The 21,398-nt window shown below is 41.5% G+C and overlaps 3 protein-coding genes across 3 annotated transcripts; all 3 read right to left on the bottom strand.

The window, feature by feature from the left end:
• Window positions 1-794: 794 nt before the first annotated feature.
• Window positions 795-5,839, bottom strand: LOC147254819 (extracellular calcium-sensing receptor-like). The gene is made up of 10 exons (XM_086215025.1): window positions 5,682-5,839; window positions 5,154-5,448; window positions 4,908-4,994; window positions 4,462-4,731; window positions 4,066-4,272; window positions 3,703-3,978; window positions 3,291-3,518; window positions 3,085-3,208; window positions 1,644-2,534; window positions 795-859 (listed from the first exon to the last, which is right to left on the bottom strand). The coding sequence occupies exons 2-10, from the start codon at window positions 5,439-5,441 to the stop codon at window positions 795-797; spliced, it is 2,436 nt and encodes an 811-aa protein (XP_086071151.1). The 5' UTR covers window positions 5,442-5,448; window positions 5,682-5,839.
• Window positions 5,840-8,536: 2,697 nt separating this feature from the next.
• Window positions 8,537-13,016, bottom strand: LOC147254818 (extracellular calcium-sensing receptor-like). The gene is made up of 8 exons (XM_086216357.1): window positions 12,722-13,016; window positions 12,479-12,565; window positions 11,982-12,251; window positions 11,373-11,579; window positions 11,000-11,275; window positions 10,372-10,599; window positions 10,166-10,289; window positions 8,537-9,447 (listed from the first exon to the last, which is right to left on the bottom strand). Exons 1-8 carry the CDS (start codon window positions 13,007-13,009, stop codon window positions 8,537-8,539), a joined length of 2,391 nt encoding a protein of 796 aa, XP_086072483.1. The 5' UTR covers window positions 13,010-13,016.
• A 2,326-nt stretch (window positions 13,017-15,342) lies between these two features.
• Window positions 15,343-19,802, bottom strand: LOC147254817 (extracellular calcium-sensing receptor-like). Its single transcript, XM_086215024.1, has 9 exons — window positions 19,618-19,802; window positions 19,239-19,533; window positions 18,926-19,012; window positions 18,284-18,553; window positions 17,818-18,024; window positions 17,454-17,729; window positions 16,888-17,115; window positions 16,662-16,785; window positions 15,343-16,253 (listed from the first exon to the last, which is right to left on the bottom strand). The coding sequence occupies exons 1-9, from the start codon at window positions 19,800-19,802 to the stop codon at window positions 15,343-15,345; spliced, it is 2,583 nt and encodes an 860-aa protein (XP_086071150.1).
• Between the last annotated feature and the right edge of the window lie 1,596 nt (window positions 19,803-21,398).

The raw sequence follows: 21,398 nt of genomic DNA, 5'->3' as shown, positions 1-21,398 counted from the left end.
CTGTCCCTGTAATCTGCAGGAAGTGGAAGAAGATGCGGAAGACACAGCAGAAGGAAAGTAGAAAGACAGCATGAAATGCATGAGTGAAAGTAAGTTTGAATCCAAAGATGTCCACATGACTTTCACCCTGCCCTTCTTTAGTGGATTCAGTGATTTTTAAGTAGTATGTCATCCCCTTTTATTGACTTTCAGTGTTTAATCCTCCACACCACCCATTAGGGTAGAAGGAGAGGTTGGGGCAGGGCCTCAGATGTATTTCACTCAAAAGCACCTCACAACAGCCAACCATTATCAACCTTCTGGAGTTGTGGATGATAGAGATGTTCCATAAAAGCATCTTGTATCATTTCCCCTAAAAGACATATAACTCACTTTGCAGTTTGAAAACCTTAGTATTTACACAGATGTATTATATAAGCTGATGGTAAATATTTGTGGAGACAAAGGACGTCAAATTAATCGAAATGATGTGTAAGGCATACGGTATATGGATGCCATGACTTTGCATTCTGATAATTTACAAAAATGTCCACTAGAGGGTAGCAGCTTCCTGAAACACCTCAAGGGAATGGTCTTCCCTTCATCCTCTATGCTATGCTCTAAATTTTCCTGAAGGGACCTGATCTGCATTTACAGTTTGTGTTTATTTGTGTTCCTTTTGATGTACAGTTAATGTTGGTACCCACATTTGAAGCATTTTTTAAACAAGGAGGTATGTACTTGAACCTGACTGTTGTGGATATATTTTGTTAAATCCTTCAAATGACTGACATAGGCTGTTGTTGCCATGGACGTTAAACCCTGACCACCCAGTCACAGCTACTAGTGAGTAGCGAGTGTGCTAAGGAAGCTGTCTTGGCTCCTGAAACCACATATCTCAGCGCGACAATCTCATGTTTATTGACCAAACAAGCCATTTTGGCCAGTAGTAATCCTCAACATCATTTCCCCTGCTAGCATTGGAAGTGACAAGGCATGCTCACTGTAACCAGCATCAAGTTGTCAAATCATTCCGAAATTCACTGCCTGCTCTTTTGTCCCTTCAGGAGTTGAAGCCTAGATATACCTCAACTAGTTTTTGGAGCTGTGAAACCAAAACATTATGTAATATTTTCTGCAAACCAAAGTTTTTGATTGTCCTCTATCTTTTGACCAATCTGGACAGCAATGACCAGAGAATCTTCAAGCTGACAGGCTTTTGTCACACACTGTCATGCCAATTTTGTTTTTACCGTGTTATTCACTGCTACCTGATGGTAAGAGATTCAAATTCATAACTGTTTGCAGTGCCTTTACATGTAATCTGAACGTATGGAATTATATTCCAAGATTTGATCTCTTAAAGCTTCTGAACCCGAGTGAACATTGCTCAGCATACAGCGTGCAACTTGCTGTAGAGATGCATCTGTACATTTACATTATCAGTCAGATTCCGCTTATTGTAATGGTTTCATCTTTAACATCCCTGGGAAAAAATACATTTTCAGATTGAATAATAAATGCAAATGCAACATTTGGGCAGTATCTTTATTGGTCGTTTTCTTCTGGTGAAACCATTGTCGAATGGAAACTAAAGAATCCGTTCATTTAAATATGTTAAATTAATTAGAGATTGCTTATATTTCACATAGTGATGCCTCTACCCATGATTGCTTTCTTTGTGTTTCTCTCTGGCCTCAGCAGGATGATGTAACATTTGGGTCCAAACAGTGCCACCAAAAGACCAAAACTGGAGGCCAGGATGGCAAACACTTCCACTGCATCTGCATATTTCCCTGGAGAGTTGACATAAGCTGGGACAAAGGCCACCCACACAGCACAGAAGATCAGCATACTGAAGGTGATAAATTTGGCCTCATTGAAGTTGTCTGGAAGGTTTCTGGCTAGAAATGCCAGCAGGAAGCTGAGGATGGCCAGTAAGCCAATATAACCCAGTAACACAGCAAAACCAACTGTGGACCCGACCACACACTCATAAACTATCTTGTCATTGTGGTATTGAGTGTTTTTATGAGGACTTGGTGAGGCTGATACAAGCCATGTAGTGCAGATTGCTGCCTGAATAGAAGTGAGACCCAAGACAGTCCCTCTCTGCTGCATAGCACCAAACCACTTCAGACTGGCTCCTCCTCCTGGTTTGGAGGCCTTGAACACGGCCAGAACCACCATAGTTTTTACCAGAATACATGAGACACAAAGCACAAAGCTGATCCCAAATGCTGCATGTCTCAGCTGGCACGTCCATAGTCTGGGACGGCCAATGAACAACAATGAGCACAGGAAGCATAATATAAGTGAAACCAAGAGCAGGAAACTCAGTTCTGAATTGTTAGCACGTACTATAGGTGTACTGCGATGGTAGATGAAGATCCCCAGAACAACAGAACAGATAAGTGTGCCCAGCAACGATGATGTTGTCAGGCAGATACCCAGAGGTTCATGGTAGGAGAGGAACTCTGTTTTCTTAGGAACACAGTTGTCATGCTGAGGATTGGACCAGAAATCCTCTGGACAACTGGCACACTCTGAGGAGTCTGTAGAAATGTAAGTATCATTAACAAGCAAATATTCAATTTAGATTTTGACAGTTTATGAGTTTATTTAGTGATATTCAAGACTTCCTTGTATGGAAAAATCAAAAGACATTGACAGAAATTTTTAAGTCATGTTTTTTGGTGAAATTGAACTCAATATCAGTCCCTCGAGACATTACTGAGCTGTCTCTGGATGACCTTGATGCCAGTCAAATGTTTTGTGGCAAATAGGAAGTACAGGTGGGGCCAGAAGTGTGAATTTCCAATTGTCTTTTTCAAAACATTCGAAGCAAATCCTTTGAGTCAATGATGAAAACCTTGCTGGATCATGACAATATGTAGTATTTAAAGGCAAAGTGACATTGACCTTTTATCACCAAAATCTAATCAGTGTATCTTTGAGCCAAATGAAGCATTTGATCAAATTTAAAGACCCTGCCTCAAGTTGTTATTGTTAAATTCTGCTCATGAGAAAGGATCAGACTGATGACCTAAGAGTAATGTCTCCAGCCATGCCCACTGGTGTGGTGACATGGAGATGAACACCCACCTGTCGTGTTGCTGATCTTTCCATCAGAACAAAAGATGCAGTCAAAACAGCACTCAGGTTCCCCCTTCTTTCTGGCCATACGAGTACCTGGAGGACAACTCTCACTGCACACTGACCGTGGAGGCTGTGTGGAGGAAAAGAATTGTGTGATTCTACATGCTTTTCCATTTTACACCAGAATGAGTGAGGTGTTAAAATGCTGTCACCTGTTTGGGTTGAAAGTTCCAGAAGATTTTGTTTTCATCCAGTGTTAGCTCTCCACCTTTGAACACTGTCTCTTTAACCTCACCAACATTCTGGACTTTAGTTCTTCCATCAGGGAGCCACAGCCAGTTCATGACATCATAGATGGGCAATGCATCACCATTTTCATCAAATGACACTTGATCACCAAATGATGTGGTGAAGTTTGTCTTTTCTAGATAATGCACAAGCTGTATATAACAAATTAAATAGAAAATGTCACAGTAATGTCAGTTTGATGTAAAATGATGAAGACTTTTTAAAATATAAATTGAAAATGTCAGAGCGACATCACAGAATGTCCTCACATGTGTATCTCAAAGTGTAGCAGGTGTTTCAAAGCATGAACAGGTGGAGTGTAAGTTGATAACACACCTGCCACGGCTCCAGTCTTTGCAGTGTAGCACAGCTGCTCCCGCTGAAAGGCCCTCTCCCTGGCACACACTGCAGCATGTCATCAAGGGCGTACGCCAGAGCATAAACAGCCTTGTAAATATTGTACTCAGGCCTGAGGTTCGAAACATCCAGAAACCCAGTCTCCACTTTCCTTAAATCTTCCTGTCCAGTGCAGAGTGCTTGTCCAGCCTCCAGCCAACCTGCTGGAGGAGGTACAAACCTACACTGAAAAGTGTGTTCCCAGAATTGCTGGACCTGCAAAATTTTAAATATCAGTTTGATCAGACATTTAACTCCTGCATTACCCCAGTTTTAGAACTCAACTTAAATTTATATTCTCACAATGCTATGTCTGTGTTTTTTTTCCTCATGTATTTTAGGACGTATCCTCAACAGAAACTCCTTGAGGCCTGGTATTTCTCCTCTACGGATGGCAATTCCTAGTGTGCCTCCCAGGTACGGCATGAAGCGTGGGGTCTGGAGTACAGCAGCTGTTGTCCAGGCTTCACTGGCGAGCCACTGAAGGCCTGTCACATTCTGCCTTACCACCTTTGTGTAAAAAATAAATATATGGTCGCTCAGTCATGCCTTAACATTGATAATAAGTCACTAATTAATTCAATTTGTGTTCAAGAATCCAAATTAATGTCATGTCGACTTTCTGAATCTCCTTCATGACAAATTGATTTGTAGGAACAGGACATAGAGAATGATTAAACAAAATAATAAAACTATAACCTCTTCCAATAGCTTGAGAATGTGGATCTCATGTGCAAACAACATGACAACACGAGCTGTTGAAGTCCTCATCACACGTACAATCCTTTTCAGGTGATGTGGGTCACTGTCCCAGGGCAAAACCTCAAGGTAAGCCAAACAACCTCCACCAGAACGACTCAGATCAGACTGAAAGGACCGGGCCACATGAAGTCCATAGTCATCGTCACTGACCAGCAGACCAACCCAAGTCCAGCCAAACCGCTTTAAGATTTGAATCATGGCGCGCACCTGAGTAGGAGTGGAGGGGTTAGGAAAAAGACCTACGAATAATTTCCTTTTCTACTTTTAGAGTTTATATTATTTTAAAAAGATTTAACATAGAAATATACTTTATTTTATCTTTAAAAAAGAAAAGCATATATTTGGGTTTTCATAGACTTCTCCATTTTGTTGAAGGGATCCACCTGGAATGCATCACTGGGGATCGTTCTAAAGAAGGTTGGATACCGTTGCCGATCACTCAGGCAGGAGCATGTGGCAAAATAACTCACCTATACAGAAACATACAGAATGGCCTGATTACCTTTTAGGTCAGATCAGAAAAATATTTTTGTATTTCAATCATGTTTCTTTTTCTGTAAATTTGAAATTGATTCAAGAACGATACATTAGAATAAAATGATAAAATAGAGAAAGGACACAGATCGTACCATTGGCATTTTGTATAAACCCAGCAGGTTGGATTCAGCAATAGAAAATGTTGAATAGGAATCACCCACAATGGCCAAGACTGGAGGGGTCCCTGAACAGTTGTGTTGAAGGTGAAACTTCTCCTCCCGACCACCAGCCAGTGATAATGCACCACTGAATCCGATGACAAGCGCACCGCAGTTGTCATAAATGCTGTATCCCAGAGTCAGATTCGGTAGCAGCTTGGTGTTGCGGTTGATCTCATCAATAGCAAAGGCCATGGTCATTGCATGCCTGAAACCTAGCATGTCAAAACTAACACAGATTATGTCACTCTTAGAACAGGAATAACACTGGACCGATGCTGATAATCTATGCAAGTGTAGTCTTACAATATTTAGTGGCATGTTCATGATTACACTCACTGAAATACCTTAAATACTTAATTCATGACTCAGCCATCATGCATTTGTGTCTTTCCTAAGAATACAGAACCAAATCATTCACAATGATCTATGCTGTTGAATAAATGTTCACTTGGCTCTTACCCTTGACATCTGGGCTGGAGAGGTTCTGAAGTGAAAGTCTGCTCTGAGAAGACAGATGTGTAGTGGACCTCAAATAGTCCACCCAGAATCACATCACCACGCTTGTGGATCTCATTCAGCTGAAAGCGTCTCCATAACTGACAAGAAGAAGGAGGAGATGCAGAGCACAAAGACAGAGGAGAGAGAAAAAACAAGCTGAGGAAGCAACACAAGAGCGAGTGTATGCCATCACAAGTCCCCATGTCTGTCCCTGACATTTCAGTTGTCTCGTCTCCATGCCAGGTGACTTAATTATATTCATATCTCATCCCCTTTGGAAGCTTTTCGTCACCGCTGAGTTTTGCACCACCTATCAGGATGTGGGCCTTTGGGGAAGGACTTATTAGATATTTAAAAAATAATATAGATCTGCATATATGGCATATCTGAACATACTGAAAATATGAGATGTTATTTACCTCTTAAGGCATTTAAATATTTAATATTTTTAGAAGGCTTTTTTGAATATTTCATCTTATATTAAAATGAACAGTTGTGACTCGATGCTTTAGTATCAGCTTCCCTGTCATTTATTTTTAATTTGATTTCCCTTTCCAATATTTTATTTTTTATGTAAATATAATAGCAAAGGAATAATGAACATATGCTCATCCAGAGGTGTGTGTTTAGTGAGAGAGAGGAGGGGGACAGAAGTTGCGCATTCTTTGATTGAAACGTGCTGGAATATGTTCATGAATTTGTCCCTGTGTTCAACTGTATCTAAAGAATTCTTATGCCGCAACAACAAGATCCATTTTTTGGGGGGGGTTATTTATGCATTTATCAATCCATCACTGATTAAAAACACTGCATTACGTTAGTTATTTTAAAATAACGATCTGGGGGGGTGTCCATGATTTCAGTGCTCTCATCCGACGTGATAGAGATGCATGTGAAATCAGCAGCTCGGTGGACACATAGAACCTAGTTGTTGTGACCTTTAAAAGCAGTCCACACTCATTCCACACTTGATACAGGCTCCTACAAAGGAAGAAGTGTGTGCTTCTCTTGCCACAGAGTCTGGCTCAGACAGGGCAACGTGGTGCAGGCTAACCACTGCTAAGCGACTGAGATGTGCAAGGAGGTTTTGAAATCACAAACATTTCAGAGTGTATTTTTTTGCAATCTGGGGAAAGCTCTAGGTGTGTTTGTTCTGTGGAGGTGAGCAGTGAAGAAGGAGTGGCTATGCCAGATGCTCCTGTTGGGCAGGTGCAGATATTGCGTCCTCCTGTAATGACTGGGTGGCTGTTGCTGCTGCAAAGCCTTTTCCAGAGACTTTTTGGTGTGGATTCCTGGGCCCTCATGAAACTGTTCCAGCCAGGTTGATGTTGCCACTGCAGCTTCCTTCTTTTCCAGTTTGAAAGACTCTGCACCCACTGCAGCCTTCTCCCGACCGTTCTGTCTGGGATGCAGCCGCAGTCTTGAGACGGCTTTGTCCTGGTCTATGCCACAGTAATCTGCTGAAAATGGGATGTTGACATCGAATCCTGTTTCTGGTGGGATGCTGCCGGCTTAGCAACTTGATCCTGTTCTGACTGGTCCATCCATCGTGCTGCCACCCGATCCCATTCCAGCTGTGGATGGAATGCTGCCGCTGCAACCATCTGCAGCCACCTGATTCTGTCACAGTTTCCCTGTCCCTTGTGTCTCTTATCCTATCAGCTCCTTTCCTTCACTCATTTTCTTGTGGAGTTTGTGAAGACCCCCCCCCCCCCCGTTCCAATTGACCAAGCCCCCAACAATAGCCCCCCCATGCTCCTCCAATAGCTCTATGTGTTCCCGAGAGCCATGTGGGCCATCAGCTTTTTTTGCTTTGGCTTCGTGTCATGACCTGGCTCAACAGTCTTCCGCCACCTCTTGTTCTGGTGGGGCAAACACTGCTGTAGGCTCTCCAGATAGTGTTCCACCTCTGTGGTTACAGACACTTCCCAATCCTGTTCCTGCTGCAGGTGGGATGCTGACATGACAGCCATCTGGACCACAGTCTCTACAAACTCCTGCCACAGCCCAGTTCTGTGTGTCTTACCCTATCAACGTCTTTCCTTCCCTCATGTCCTCCTACCTGTTTCTTTCCTGGAAGTGACTGAGCTTATGACTTCAGTGAGGGCTGCAAATTGATACACATTATTTTAGGTTTTTATTTCAACTTAAATCTTTCACTTCCTGAGCGACTCTGATCAGGAAATACACATGGAAACGTAACTTTATAAACACAACTACTTGTCTGGATAGAGGAATTTTGTGTGATGAAGGTATTTGTCAGACACAAGAAGCAGGCCAGAGACTCAGAGATGGCTTACAATGGACACTTTAATGGACATGTCCACAACAGATGTACAAGGGTGGCTGTGACATGAGGTTGAGTCAGCTCCCACACAACAATAAACTTCCTCCCTCCTAACCATGACAATTATATGTGTCAGGAACCACCCAGTATTACCAAATTACAACATGCTGCACAAATGTGACCTTCACAAAGTCTAGACACAGCTGTGCATCAGAATAACGCTGGGGAAGTAAGTGTCAGCCTTACAATCAGTAAGAATTCTAACAACAAATTTATGATTATAAAAGAATTCTTGGAAGACGCCGTGGGTTCACTCCCAGCCCGGGTCTGATCAGCTCTTATTCTTACGGACAAATAAAGAAGATAAAACCAAGAAAGTTAAAAAAAAAAGGGATATCAGAAGAAATTCCTTATTAGTCTGTAATGGAGGGTGGCAATCTACAAAAGAATTTTTGAAAATATACACATTGGTTTAGACTAGGACACAGATAAATTGTTAACAAATACAATTTAATCATTGTTACTTCTATCACTTGGCAATGCCTCGACCCATGATTGCTTTCTTTGTGTTTCTCTCTGGTCTCAGCAGGATGATGTAACATTTGGGTCCAAACAGTGCCACCAAAAGACCAAAACTGGAGGCCAGGATGGCAAACACTTCCACTGCATCTGCATATTTCCCTGGAGAGTTGACATAAGCTGGGACAAAGGCCACCCACACAGCACAGAAGATCAGCATACTGAAGGTGATAAATTTGGCCTCATTGAAGTTGTCTGGAAGGTTTCTGGCTAGAAATGCCAGCAGGAAGCTGAGGATGGCCAGTAAGCCAATATAACCCAGTAACACAGCAAAACCAACTGTGGACCCGACCACACACTCATAAACTATCTTGTCATTGTGGTATTGAGTGTTTTTATGAGGACTTGGTGAGGCTGATACAAGCCATGTAGTGCAGATTGCTGCCTGAATAGAAGTGAGACCCAAGACAGTCCCTCTCTGCTGCAGAGCACCAAACCACTTCAGACTGGCTCCTCCTCCTGGTTTGGAGGCCTTGAACACGGCCAGAACCACCATAGTTTTTACCAGAATACATGAGACACAAAGCACAAAGCTGATCCCAAATGCTGCATGTCTCAGCTGGCACGTCCATAGTCTGGGACGGCCGATGAACAACAATGAGCACAGGAAGCACAGTTTAAGTGAAACCAAGAGCAGGAAACTGAGTTCTGAATTGTTTGCGCGTACCACAGGTGTACTGCGATGGTAGATGAAGATCCCCAGAACAACAGCAGAGATAAGCGTGCCCAGCAATGATGATGTTGTCAGGCAGATACCCAGAGCTTCATGGTAGGAGAGGAACTCTGTTTTCTTAGGAACACAGTTGTCATGCTGAGGATTGGACCAGAAATCTTCTGGACAACTGATGCACTCTGTGGAGTCTGACGAAATGGAAGAATTGTTAGTGACCATATGATGAACTATGATTCAAGAGCCTTGTTAGTGAAATTGAAGTTATGGTGCAAATGGAACTACAAGGCGGGCTGCACGGTGGTGCAGTGGTTGGCACTTTGGCCTCACAGCAAGAAGGTTCCAGGTTCAAGTCATGGCTCGGGATCTTTCTGTGTGGAGTCTCCATGTTCTCCCCGTGCCTGCGTGGGTTCTCTCTGGTACTCCGGCTTCCTCCCACAGTCCAAAGACATGCAATTTGGGGACGAGGCTGATTGGATTCTCTAAATTGACCGTAGGTATGAATGTGAGTGTGAATGGTTGTTCGTCTCTGTATGTTGGCCCTGCGATGGACTGGCGACCTGTCCAGGGTGAACCCCGCCTCTCGCCCGTAGATGCTGGGATAGGCTCCAGCCCCCTGCGACCCTTACTAGTAAGGAATAAGCGGAAGATGATGATGATGGACGATGGAACTACAAGGCATGACTGAGTTGGGAAAGTATTAAGTACAATCACAGTGACGTCAGCCTTTTATCACCAAAATCTAATCAGTGTATCTTTGAGCCAAATGAAGCATTTGATCAAATTTAAAGACCCTGCCTCAAGTTGTTATTGTTAAATTCTGCTCATGAGAAAGGATCAGACTGATGACCTAAGAGTAATGTCTCCAGCCATGCCCACTGGTGTGGTGACATGGAGATGAACACCCACCTGTCGTGTTGCTGATCTTTCCATCAGAACAAAAGATACAGTCAAAACAGCACTCAGGTTCCCCCTTCTTTCTGGCCATACGAGTACCTGGAGGACAACTCTCACTGCACACTGACCGTGGAGGCTGTGTGGAGGAAAAGAATTGTGTGATTCTACATGCTTTTCCATTTTACACCAGAATGAGTGAGGTGTTAAAATGCTGTCACCTGCTTGGGTTGAAAGTTCCAGAAGATTTTGTTTTCATCCAGTGTTAGCTCTCCACCTTTGAACACTGTCTCTTTAACCTCACCAACATTCTGGACTTTAGTTCTTCCATCAGGGAGCCACAGCCAGTTCATGACATCATAGATGGGCAATGCATCACCATTTTCATCAAATGACACTTGATCACCAAATGATGTGGTGAAGTTTGTCTTTTCTAGATAATGCACAAGCTGTATATAACATATATAAAACAAACAGACAAACCAAAAATACAACAGGAAGCACAATGCATCAGAAGTAAATTTAACCCAGGATTTATTGATATGACTGAAGTCAGGATGTTGTTTTCATCTGGCCTTAAATAAGTTGTCATTGTCATTTAAAATAACAACAACAACAAAAAAAAACCAAACACAGGCAGAGTAAACGCAAAAAAATAGAGTTAAATCAATGCTCCTTTCTATATGAAATAATGTTTTAGAAAAGTATTAGGGAGCAACATCAAAATGTCATTGCAAAAATCTCTTATTTTCTTTCATCATATTCTGACCAAAAATCCTTAAGAATGTATCTCAAAGTGTAGCAGGTGTTTCAAAGCATGAACAGGTGGAGTGTAAGTTGATAACACACCTGCCACGGCTCCAGTCTTTGCAGTGTAGCACAGCTGCTCCCGCTGAAAGGCCCTCTCCCTGGCACACACTGCAGCATGTCATCAAGGGCGTGTGCCAGAGCATAAACAGCCTTGTAAACATTGTACTCAGATCTGAGGTTAGAAACATCCAGAAACTCAGTCTCCACTTTCCTAAAATCTTCCTGTCCAGTGCAGAGTGCTCCTCCAGCCTCCAGCCAACCTGCTGGAGGAGGTACAAACCTACACTGAAAAGTGTGTTCCCAGAATTGCTGGACCTGCAAAATTTTAAATATCAGTTTGATCAGACATGTAACTCCTGCATTACCTCATTTGAAGATATAAACAAAATACTCTCATTAAACAAACTCTTACCATGCTATTTCTGTGGTTTGTGCCCTCTTCTTGGTCAGGACGTATCCTCAACAGAAACTCCTTGAGGCCTGGTATTTCTCCTCGACGGATGGCAATTCCTAGTGTGCCTACCAGGTACGGCATAAAGCGTTGGGTCTGGAGTACAGTAGCTGCTGCCCAGGCTTCACTGGCGAGCCACTGAAGGCCTGTCACATTCTGCCTCACCACCTTTGTGTATCAGCACATGAAATATGTAGAGCTGTTTGCATCATCCTTGTTAAATTCATCAGTTTAATGAAGGAAATCCTGTTATTTGACTACAAAAGTGCCGTTAAAAAAAAGTCAGCAGAATGTCAGACTGACTGCTACAACCCTGGATTTCAGAACAATGAAAATATACACATAAATATTTATAAACTCATTCATAGCTGAACATTAAGATGAACCCCAAATGGTTGACCGAAACTGGATGCAGTAAGCGTTATCAAAAATCATCATCAACTAATTGTCTATTGTGTAAATAGCTTACTTAAAATGAAAATGAAAATGTTTGTCTTGTCATCTGGTTCACCCAAACAAACAAGCAATCTTACACTCACAAGTTTCTAAATCAAATCACAGAATTCTAACCTCTTCCAATAGCTTGAGAACGTGGATCTCATGTGCAAACACCATGACAACACGAGCTGTTGAAGTCCTCATCACACGTACAATCCTTTTCAGGTGATGTGGGTCACTGTCCCAGGGCAAAACCTCAAGGTAAGCCAAACAACCTCCACCAGAACGACTCAGATCAGACTGAAAGGGCCGGGCCACATGAAGTCCATAGTCATCGTCACTGACCAGCAGACCAACCCAAGTCCAGCCAAACCGCACTAAGATTTGAATCATGGCGCGCACCTGAGTAGGAGTGGAGGGGTTAGGAAAAAGACCTACGAATAATGTTTTTACTTGTCTACATTATGTCATTAAATTCATCATTTACAAAAAAAAAAAAAATCCCTGTTCATTGAATCCATGAAGGAAAACAAGGCAATGATTGGTGTCATAGGAGACTTGTTTGTGTATGTCCACAATTGTGCATGTGAAACACATTTTTGTTTCTCCGTTTTGTTGAAGGGATCCACCTGGAATGCATCACTGGGGATCGTTCTAAAGAAGGTTGGATACCGTTGCCGATCACTCAGGCAGGAGCATGTGGCAAAATGACTCACCTATACAGAAACATACAGAATGGCCTGATTACTCATTACATCAAACCATGAAAATACATTCACGTTTACAGTGTCATGTTTTAAAAAAAACGAAATTGATTCAAGAACGATATATTAGAATAAAATGATAAAATAGAGAAAGGACACAGATCGTACCATTGGCATTTTGTATAAACCCAGCAGGTTGGATTCAGCAATAGAAAATGTTGAATAGGAATCACCCACAATGGCCAAGACTGGAGGGGTCCCTGAACAGTTGTGTTGAAGGTGAAACTGCTCCTCCCGACCACCAGCCAGTGATAATGCACCACTGAATCCGATGACAAGCGCACCGCAGTTGTCATAAATGCTGTATCCCAGAGTCAGATTCGGTAGCAGCTTGGTGTTGCGGTTGATCTCATCAATAGCAAAGGCCATGGTCATTGCATGCCTGAAACCTAGCATGTCAAAACTAACACAGATTATGTCACTCTTAGAACAGGAATAACACTGGACCGATGCTGATAATCTATGCAAGTGTAGTCTTACAATATTTAGTGGCATGTTCATGATTACACTCACTGAAATACCTTAAATACTTAATTCATGACTCAGCCATCATGCATTTGTGTCTTTCCTAAGAATACAGAACCAAATCATTCACAATGATCTATGCTGTTGAATAAATGTTCACTTGGCTCTTACCCTTGACATCTGGGCTGGAGAGGTTCTGAAGTGAAAGTCTGCTCTGAGAAGACAGATGTGTAGTGGACCTCAAATAGTCCACCCAGAATCACATCACCACGCTTGTGGATCTCATTCAGCTGAAAGCGTCTCCATAACTGACAAGAAGAAGGAGGAGATGCAGAGCACAAAGACAGAGGAGAGAGAAAAAACAAGCTGAGGAAGCAACACAAGAGCGAGTGTATGCCATCACAAGTCCCCATGTCTGTCCCTGACATTTCAGTTGTCTCGTCTCCATGCCAGGTGACTTAATTATATTCATATCTCATCCCCTTTGAATGCTTTTTGTCACTGCTGAGTTTTGCACCACCCATCAGGATGTGGGCCTTTGGGGAAGGACATACTAAACATGTTCATGTAACATTTGAAAATAATATAAATCTACGAATATTGAAAAACATGAGATGTGGTTTACCTCTTGAAGTGTTTAAATATCAAATAAGTTAGTATTTGTGATGTTTTTTTTTTCAATCATCTTATTATGTTACAATAAACAAAGGTGATTAGATGCTTTGATATTAGCTTCCTTTTCATCTAGGGTCTGAAGATTTTAAACATAATTATATAACCAGACGTTCTTTTTTATAGGCTTTTCTCTCTTAAGCCTGAAACACTCCAGGCTGGTCCTCGATGTGTAGTCGGAGTGCAGAGACATTCTCCGCTGTCAATGATCATTGTCATCAATCAGCAGCCACAATGACTGCGTCAAATTTTTTGTGACGTTCCATTTGTTTGTTTTTCAGACATTCAAAATAATAGAATGACCTCTTACGATCTCGTACTGGCAGCTGACAGCATTTGCTCAACCGCAGCATATTGCTAGACATGCTGAAGCACAAGGTGGGGATATATTGCTCTCTCTTGGTTTTCAACCCTGTTGTTAAATTTGTTATTTTACGCATCATTGAACAACTTGTCCAATGTACTCCTGTTGGAGCCTTGGTTCTAAAGGGTCATGTACCTACTCAGACTTACTGTAGTTTTACTGTTTGTTCGTCCTGAGGGGAACGCATGGATATTCTTTCTGTATGCAGATGACATGTAATTGTACGTCCCTGCTAAATGCTTTCTGTTGCAAGAAATCACTGCGTCTGATTTGACAGTAATCTTAGTTTTGAGCATCACAACAACAACAAAATTTAAGATCATGTCTTTATCATCTTGGAAACCATCTGACAATACATGGTTTATCTCATTCCACTTCCATTCCTGTAACAGGCCTCTCTTTACCGAACATCTACGGATCACGGCCAGATGGTACTGAACCGGTCGAAACAAGCAAGGCAACCAAATAACATTTGTTTGGCTCCCAGTTTGTTTTAGAATTGATATCAATATTCTGCTGATTATCCTGTATGTATGGTGTGTTGTGGCCTTTTGCAGTATTTTCCACCCCCATATTTCTGACCTCGCAACATTTCAACCTGTGACTTAAGATTCTCAAACATCCTCGATCTTCTACCTGCTACAGAGACTTGGTTGAAAAAGAAGATCGCTAAACCTTTGTTGACAGTGGACCAAGACTCGGACAGGACATGCCTGCAATAGTAGGTAAGAAGGAATTCTTTCCTTGGTGTTTTGGCATTTTTTATTTTTAGCTTTTCATTTTCCTTTTTATTCCTCGTGCCTGTCATGTCTGTTTTCCAAATGTAGTGTGAATTGTTTTGCGTTTTTTTTTATTTGTTCATTGTAAATCACTTTTTCATGCTAGTAGTGATAAGGGTGACGGAAATAAAATGTTCTAGTAGTCGAAGTCCTAGTAGTTTTCATTTTCTGACAGTGACACAAAAACATTTGAATGCAAGTGTCTAAGTTAATCATTTTAATGAGGGTAGGGAATTGTTACACATGATTTCAAGTGTTTATATACACCTTCCTTCACTTCCTGCTCTGACTTCTTTGGACTGATCAAATAATATGTATGGATATATCACAGGTTTATGAACACAATTGCTTGTTTGTGATGTAGGGAGAAACACATTCCACATCTCAATCTATGTAAAACACGCATTGACTCAGAATAGTACACAGTTTGATTGTAATTGTTACTTCTATCACTTGGCAATGCTTCGACCCATGATTGCTTTCTTTGTGTTTCTCTCTGGCCTCAGCAGGATGATGTAACATTTGGGTCCAAACAGTGCCACCAAAAGACCAAAACTGGAGGCCAGGATGGCAAACACTTCCACTGCATCTGCATATTTCCCTGGAGAGTTGACATAAGCTGGGACAAAGGCCACCCACACAGCACAGAAGATCAGCATACTGAAGGTGATAAATTTGGCCTCATTGAAGTTGTCTGGAAGGTTTCTGGCTAGAAATGCCAGCAGGAAGCTGAGGATGGCCAGTAAGCCAATATAACCCAGTAACACAGCAAAACCAACTGTGGACCCGACCACACACTCATAAACTATCTTGTCATTGTGGTATTGAGTGTTTTTATGAGGACTTGGTGAGGCTGATACAAGCCATGTAGTGCAGATTGCCGCCTGAATAGAAGTGAGACCCAAGACAGTCCCTCTCTGCTGCATAGCACCAAACCACTTCAGACTGGCTCCTCCTCCTGGTTTGGAGGCCTTGAACACGGCCAGAACCACCATAGTTTTTACCAGAATACATGAGATACAAAGCACAAAGCTGATCCCAAATGCTGCATGTCTCAGCTGGCACGTCCATAGTCTGGGACGGCCGATGAACAGCAATGAGCACAGGAAGCATAATATAAGTGAAACCAAGAGCAGGAAACTGAGTTCTGAATTGTTTGCGCGTACCACAGGTGTACTGCGATGATAGATGAAGATCCCCAGAACAACAGCAGAGATAAGCGTGCCCAGCAATGATGATGTTGTCAGGCAGATACCCAGAGGTTCATGGTAGGAGAGGAACTCTGTTTTCTTGGGAACACAGTGGTCACGTTTGGAGCCAGACCAAAAATCTTCCGGACAACTCATGCACTCCGTGGAGTCTAAGAGAAATAGAAAGACTGTATTAATTCTTGTCCCGTGATAGACGGGCAATGTGTAGAGGGTGTACCCCGCCTCCCCTCTCACCCGTAACAAACTGACCCCTGCTCCGTGACCCTTTAGGCTTAGATAAAGTCAGGATGAATCCCTACATTTTCAAAGATTTATATCTCTTCATCATAACAATTTTTTCATTTTGTTGTCTTGCCTTTTTGAAGTCAAACTAATCTCCACTCATTAAAATGAGTTCATTAAGATAAACAGATATGTTTATGTTCTCAACACTGTTACTCAGACAAATAAACCACTGTCTTTGCCCACCCGAACAGTGTGAAAATGACAGCAAGAACAAATGGGACTGACTTTAGGAATGATATTTAATATCTTGTCATTTAATGAGAGATACTAACCTGTTTCATTGCTGAACTTTCCCTCAGAACAAAAGACACAGTCAAAGCAGCACGTAGGCTGGCCCTTTTTTCTGGCCATGCGAGTACCTGAGGGGCAGCTTTCACTGCAAACTGACCTGGGTGGCTTTAGGGAATTAACCATGAATTGTTATGAAAAACCGTTTGATGCTTGCATTGTATGTAAATCAAAGGGAAATCAACAACAATACATCACAAATTAAGGTACCTCTTTGGAGTCAAAGTTCCAGTATATTCTGTTTTCATCTAGTGTTAGTTCTTCACCTTTGAAAGCTGATTTTTTGACCACACCCACACTCTGGATTTGTATTCCCTCATCAGGCAGCCACTGCCAGTTCATGACATCATAGATCGGTAATGCATTGCCGTCCACATCAAATGACACTAGATCACCAAATGATGTGGTAAAGTTGACCTTTTGCAAATAATACATGAGCTGTCGATGAGATAAGAACATATCGGATAAATAGTTTGACAGGGAGACAACATGTTATTCTTTTGTTGTTGAATTTAACCTTCCTTTGAGGTTATGAATGAGAAATGGTGAATTAAATAATTTCGTTCTTGTATTAAAATGTACTAAAATGTGAATATTGAGGCACTGCAAATATGGTCATGTGTTTAAAGATTTTTTGATTTATTTTTTGCCGCTAAATACATGAGAAAACCAATCTTATGATATTCTTCGACCAAAAGAGATCTGTTTTACATGAAGGTGTAGCAGCTGTATTTAAGTTATACTGTAAATAAGAGTGTGGTGCAGTGATAACACACCTGCCACGGCTCCAGTCTTTGCAGTGTAGCACAGCTGCTCCCGCTGAAAGGCCCTCTCCCTGGCACACACTGCAGCATGTCATCAAGGGCGTGTGCCAGAGCATAAACAGCCTTGTAAACATTGTACTCAGGCCTGAGGTTAGAAACATCCAGAAACTCAGTCTCCACGTTCTCCAGTTGTTCATCTCCAGTGCAGAGTGCTCCTCCAGCCTCCAGCCAGCCTGCTGGAGGAGGTGCAAACCTACACTGAAAAGTGTGTTCCCAGAATTGATTGACCTGAAATGAATTAAAAGAAAGCTTTAACTCATACAATAAACATTTTATCACAATACTTGTAGCCAGTAATACTTGCTTTAACTCTTACCATGTTATTTCCATAGCTGATGTTATGGTGTTTGTCAGGACGTATCCTCAACAGAAACTCCTTGAGGCCTGGTATTTCTCCTCGACGGATGGCAATTCCTAGTGTGCCTCCCAGGTACGGCATGAAGCGTGGGGTCTGGAGTACAGCAGCTGTTGTCCAGGCTTCACTGGCGAGCCACTGAAGGCCTGTCACATTCTGCCTCACCACCTTAGAAGAGCAGATTAGATGTATATAGGCTGACTTCTCTGGAAAAATAATTGGACTTTGAGGGACTGAATCCTCACAAAAAATAGAACGTAAAAGAGAATTTGATAACATACAATGAATTATTTTTTATAATAATTCTTTCATTTAGGATGTAGGTCCTAAAGCAGCAAAATTACATGATGAGCTATTAGTCATAATTTATGATGTGATGGAATCGATAGAAAACTCAACAGGTAGACAGACACATTTGCTTTCCAACCTCCTCCATTAGTTGAATCATATGGATCCGATGTGCAAAAACGATGACCGCACGAGCTGTTGACGTCTTCATCACTTCTACTATCCTTCTTAATTCAGATGGGTTCGAACCCCAGGGCAATATCTCAGAATAGGCCAGACAACCTTCACCAGACTGAGCCAGGTCAGACTGGAAGGACCGGGCAACATAGAGACCATAGTCATCGTCACTGACCAGGAGACCAGCCCAGGTCCAGCCAAAACGCTTTAGAATCTGAATCACAGCACGTACCTGATTAAATATAGACAGTAGTGATTGATCAAAACTCTCACAGACAAATTCAATTGAATTCACATATCATCACCTCCTTAAAATAATTGCCCAAGTCAATTTTTCACTTTTTCTTTTGGCCTAAAACAACGCCTTATGATGTTTCGTCTCCAGTTTTTTGTGTTTTCTGAAAAACCTAAAAAAAAAAAAAAAGACTGATGATTGTTTTGAGAAGGCGATGATTTGCTTTTCCTTCTAATTCTGTATTATTTAATAAATAGTACATAAAGGAACTGCATCATTTTTTTACGGCATAGTGTGAGGAATATTTTGCTGCTCTCTATATTTTCTGAGGCAGATATTTATTTGTCACATCTTTAGCTGAGTTTTTACCTGGAAGGCATCACTTGGGATCGTTCTGAAGAATGAGGGGAAGCGTCGCCGATCACTCAAGCAGGAACATGTAGCAAAATAACTCACCTGTGAGCGAACATGAAGAACACACTGGTTGTAAATTTCTTGCACATCATTTGCAGTATTTAAATCATCATTTTTTCATCTGACACGTTGGAGGAGCAAGAGCTGAGATTCAGTTAACCTGATGGAAATCATCATGTCTTGATACCTCACCTAACATTTAAAGTTTTGAAAAATCAATAAAATAGACCATTAAAAGTACAGCTAAGACTGAAGAGAGGAAACTTACAATGGGCAACTTGAATAAACCTATCACATCAGAGGTTGCGATTGAGAATGTTGAGAAAGAATCACCCACGATCCCCAAGATTGGAGGGCCCCCCAAACAGGTGTCCTGTAGCGGGAATTGCTCCTCTCTGCCACTGGCCATTGACAACGCAGCACTGAATCCAATTACAAGTGTGGCACAGTTGTCATATAGACTGTAACCCAGAGTCAGATTAGGTAGCAGGTTGGGTTTTTTGTTGATTTCATCAATAGCAAATGCCATGGTCATCGCATGCCGGAACCCTGGAGGGTCAAAACTAACAAACAAAAAAATTGTACAATCATCATAAAATTTGATATGCAGAGATTTTGGCAGCTGGTGGTATTTGTGAGAAACTTACCCCTGACAGCTGAGCTGATGCGGTTCGGAAGTGAATGTCAGCTTTGGAAAGACAGAGGTGTAGTGGACTTCAAACAGCCCGCCCAGACTCACATCACCAGACTTGTGTATCCCATTAAGATAGAACTGTTTCCTTAATTTACAGTATGACAATAAAGAATATGAATATGACAGCAAAATCAACATTAGGTACAAATGAAACAGTGAAAATGCATCAGTAAATGGCCCCATACTGCCCTCCTCCCTTCCCCTGTTTCCTCTCGTCATGCAGTGTTGCTGTATTTTATATGCAGGGTCATGTTGTCATCATGTCACCCATCAGGGCATGGTCAGCCATGTGGTGGCTGGGCACAGTGTTCCAAAAGAATGTCACAATTACATCATTTTAGCACACTTTCATATTATAAAATATCTGCAAACGCAGCTACAACGCTCATCATTTTTTTGTGTTTAATATGAAAAGACTTATTAGGAGTGTTTTGCACTGAGCCAGACGTTGTGGCAAAACCTTGAAATGAGAGACAAAGACCGAACAAAATATCAGATACTGCATTACTTTCCACCCTGTAATCCACCATATTTATAAATTTACCCCTGACTACCTTCCTCTCATCAATCCTGTTTCTAATCTCATTGCACAGGTTACCGTTCTCAGGGTTTTGTCATCCTTCCTGTATGCTTTTCACAATCGTTTCAAGTGTTGGCAGAACATGATAGTCAATTCAAATGCTCACTGTAACAAAAGTTGTAAAAAATACATATTTTGTCTCTCTGTGTTTATGCTCCTTAAATCTAAAACCCATTTTGGGGATATTTTCTCATCGTTTACAGTGAAGATGAGCAAATGAAAGGCTTAAACCTGCAGTGCTGTTGTAGTGACTTTTTCTCTTTATCTCTTCTGGTACTGCAGACATTTTTACTGTTTTAGGCTTTCATCGGGCTCCTATTTTGTGGCCCCATACTGCATATATACATATACATACATACATACATACATATACATATATTTTCATTTACTTTTAAAGTGCAATTTGAGTGTACACTAGAATTTCATTCATAAGGCACAGTATTTAACAAAATCTGTCCACTAGGTGGTAGTAGCAGAGTGAGCCTTTTAGTATCCTATGTATGTTCTCTTCCTTTGTTCTGTGAGGCTTCTCAGTACTACTGGATGGTTTCTCGCATTTAGGAATTTTCTAGATGCACGCATGATCTGACAAGGCCAGAGAGTTTGACACCCTCAAATGTTACACTTTGGTCATTTGCAGTTGAATCAGAATCAAGTTGACAGAGCTCAGAGGGACTGTTTGATAATAAATGATATAGTATAAGGGTCACATTGAGATTTTGAGAATTATGTCTTCAATTAAGGAGAATAAAGTCTTTATTTTCGTCTTATTTTTGAAAAGAGATGTCAAAAGAGCAGTCGCCTGCATTAAAATGAGGGTCGTGGAGGGCTTTGCGAAATTGTACTTAAGTATTGACTTCATCTTTTGGCACATCAGCACCGAAGTTGTATCAATATCAGGACTTAAAGAAATGCAAGAAACTGCATCAATTTCCAAGAACTGATGGTGTATAATGGCACTGGAGACAGGCCAAGTAGGCTCCCTGTACACTCGCCTGTTTTGTTTACTTCTGTTGTAACGTTATCTTTTTTTGAAGTAAAAAGTATTTGTGTAACTTTATTCCTAAAGTCTTAAAAATTATATTTGTTTCTCCATGAGGTCCTATCCTCCATTGTGATTACAGATTTTATTCAGTGTGGATCTCTAGTTTATC

This window comes from Aulostomus chinensis, chromosome 10, assembly GCF_037954235.1.
Source record: "Aulostomus chinensis isolate RoL2024-O1b breed Wild chromosome 10, RoL_Achi_v1.0, whole genome shotgun sequence".
NCBI classification, from domain to species: domain Eukaryota; kingdom Metazoa; phylum Chordata; class Actinopteri; order Syngnathiformes; family Aulostomidae; genus Aulostomus; species Aulostomus chinensis.
Note: the sequence above shows the minus strand (reverse complement) of the source record. Positions and strands in the feature narration are given on the sequence as shown.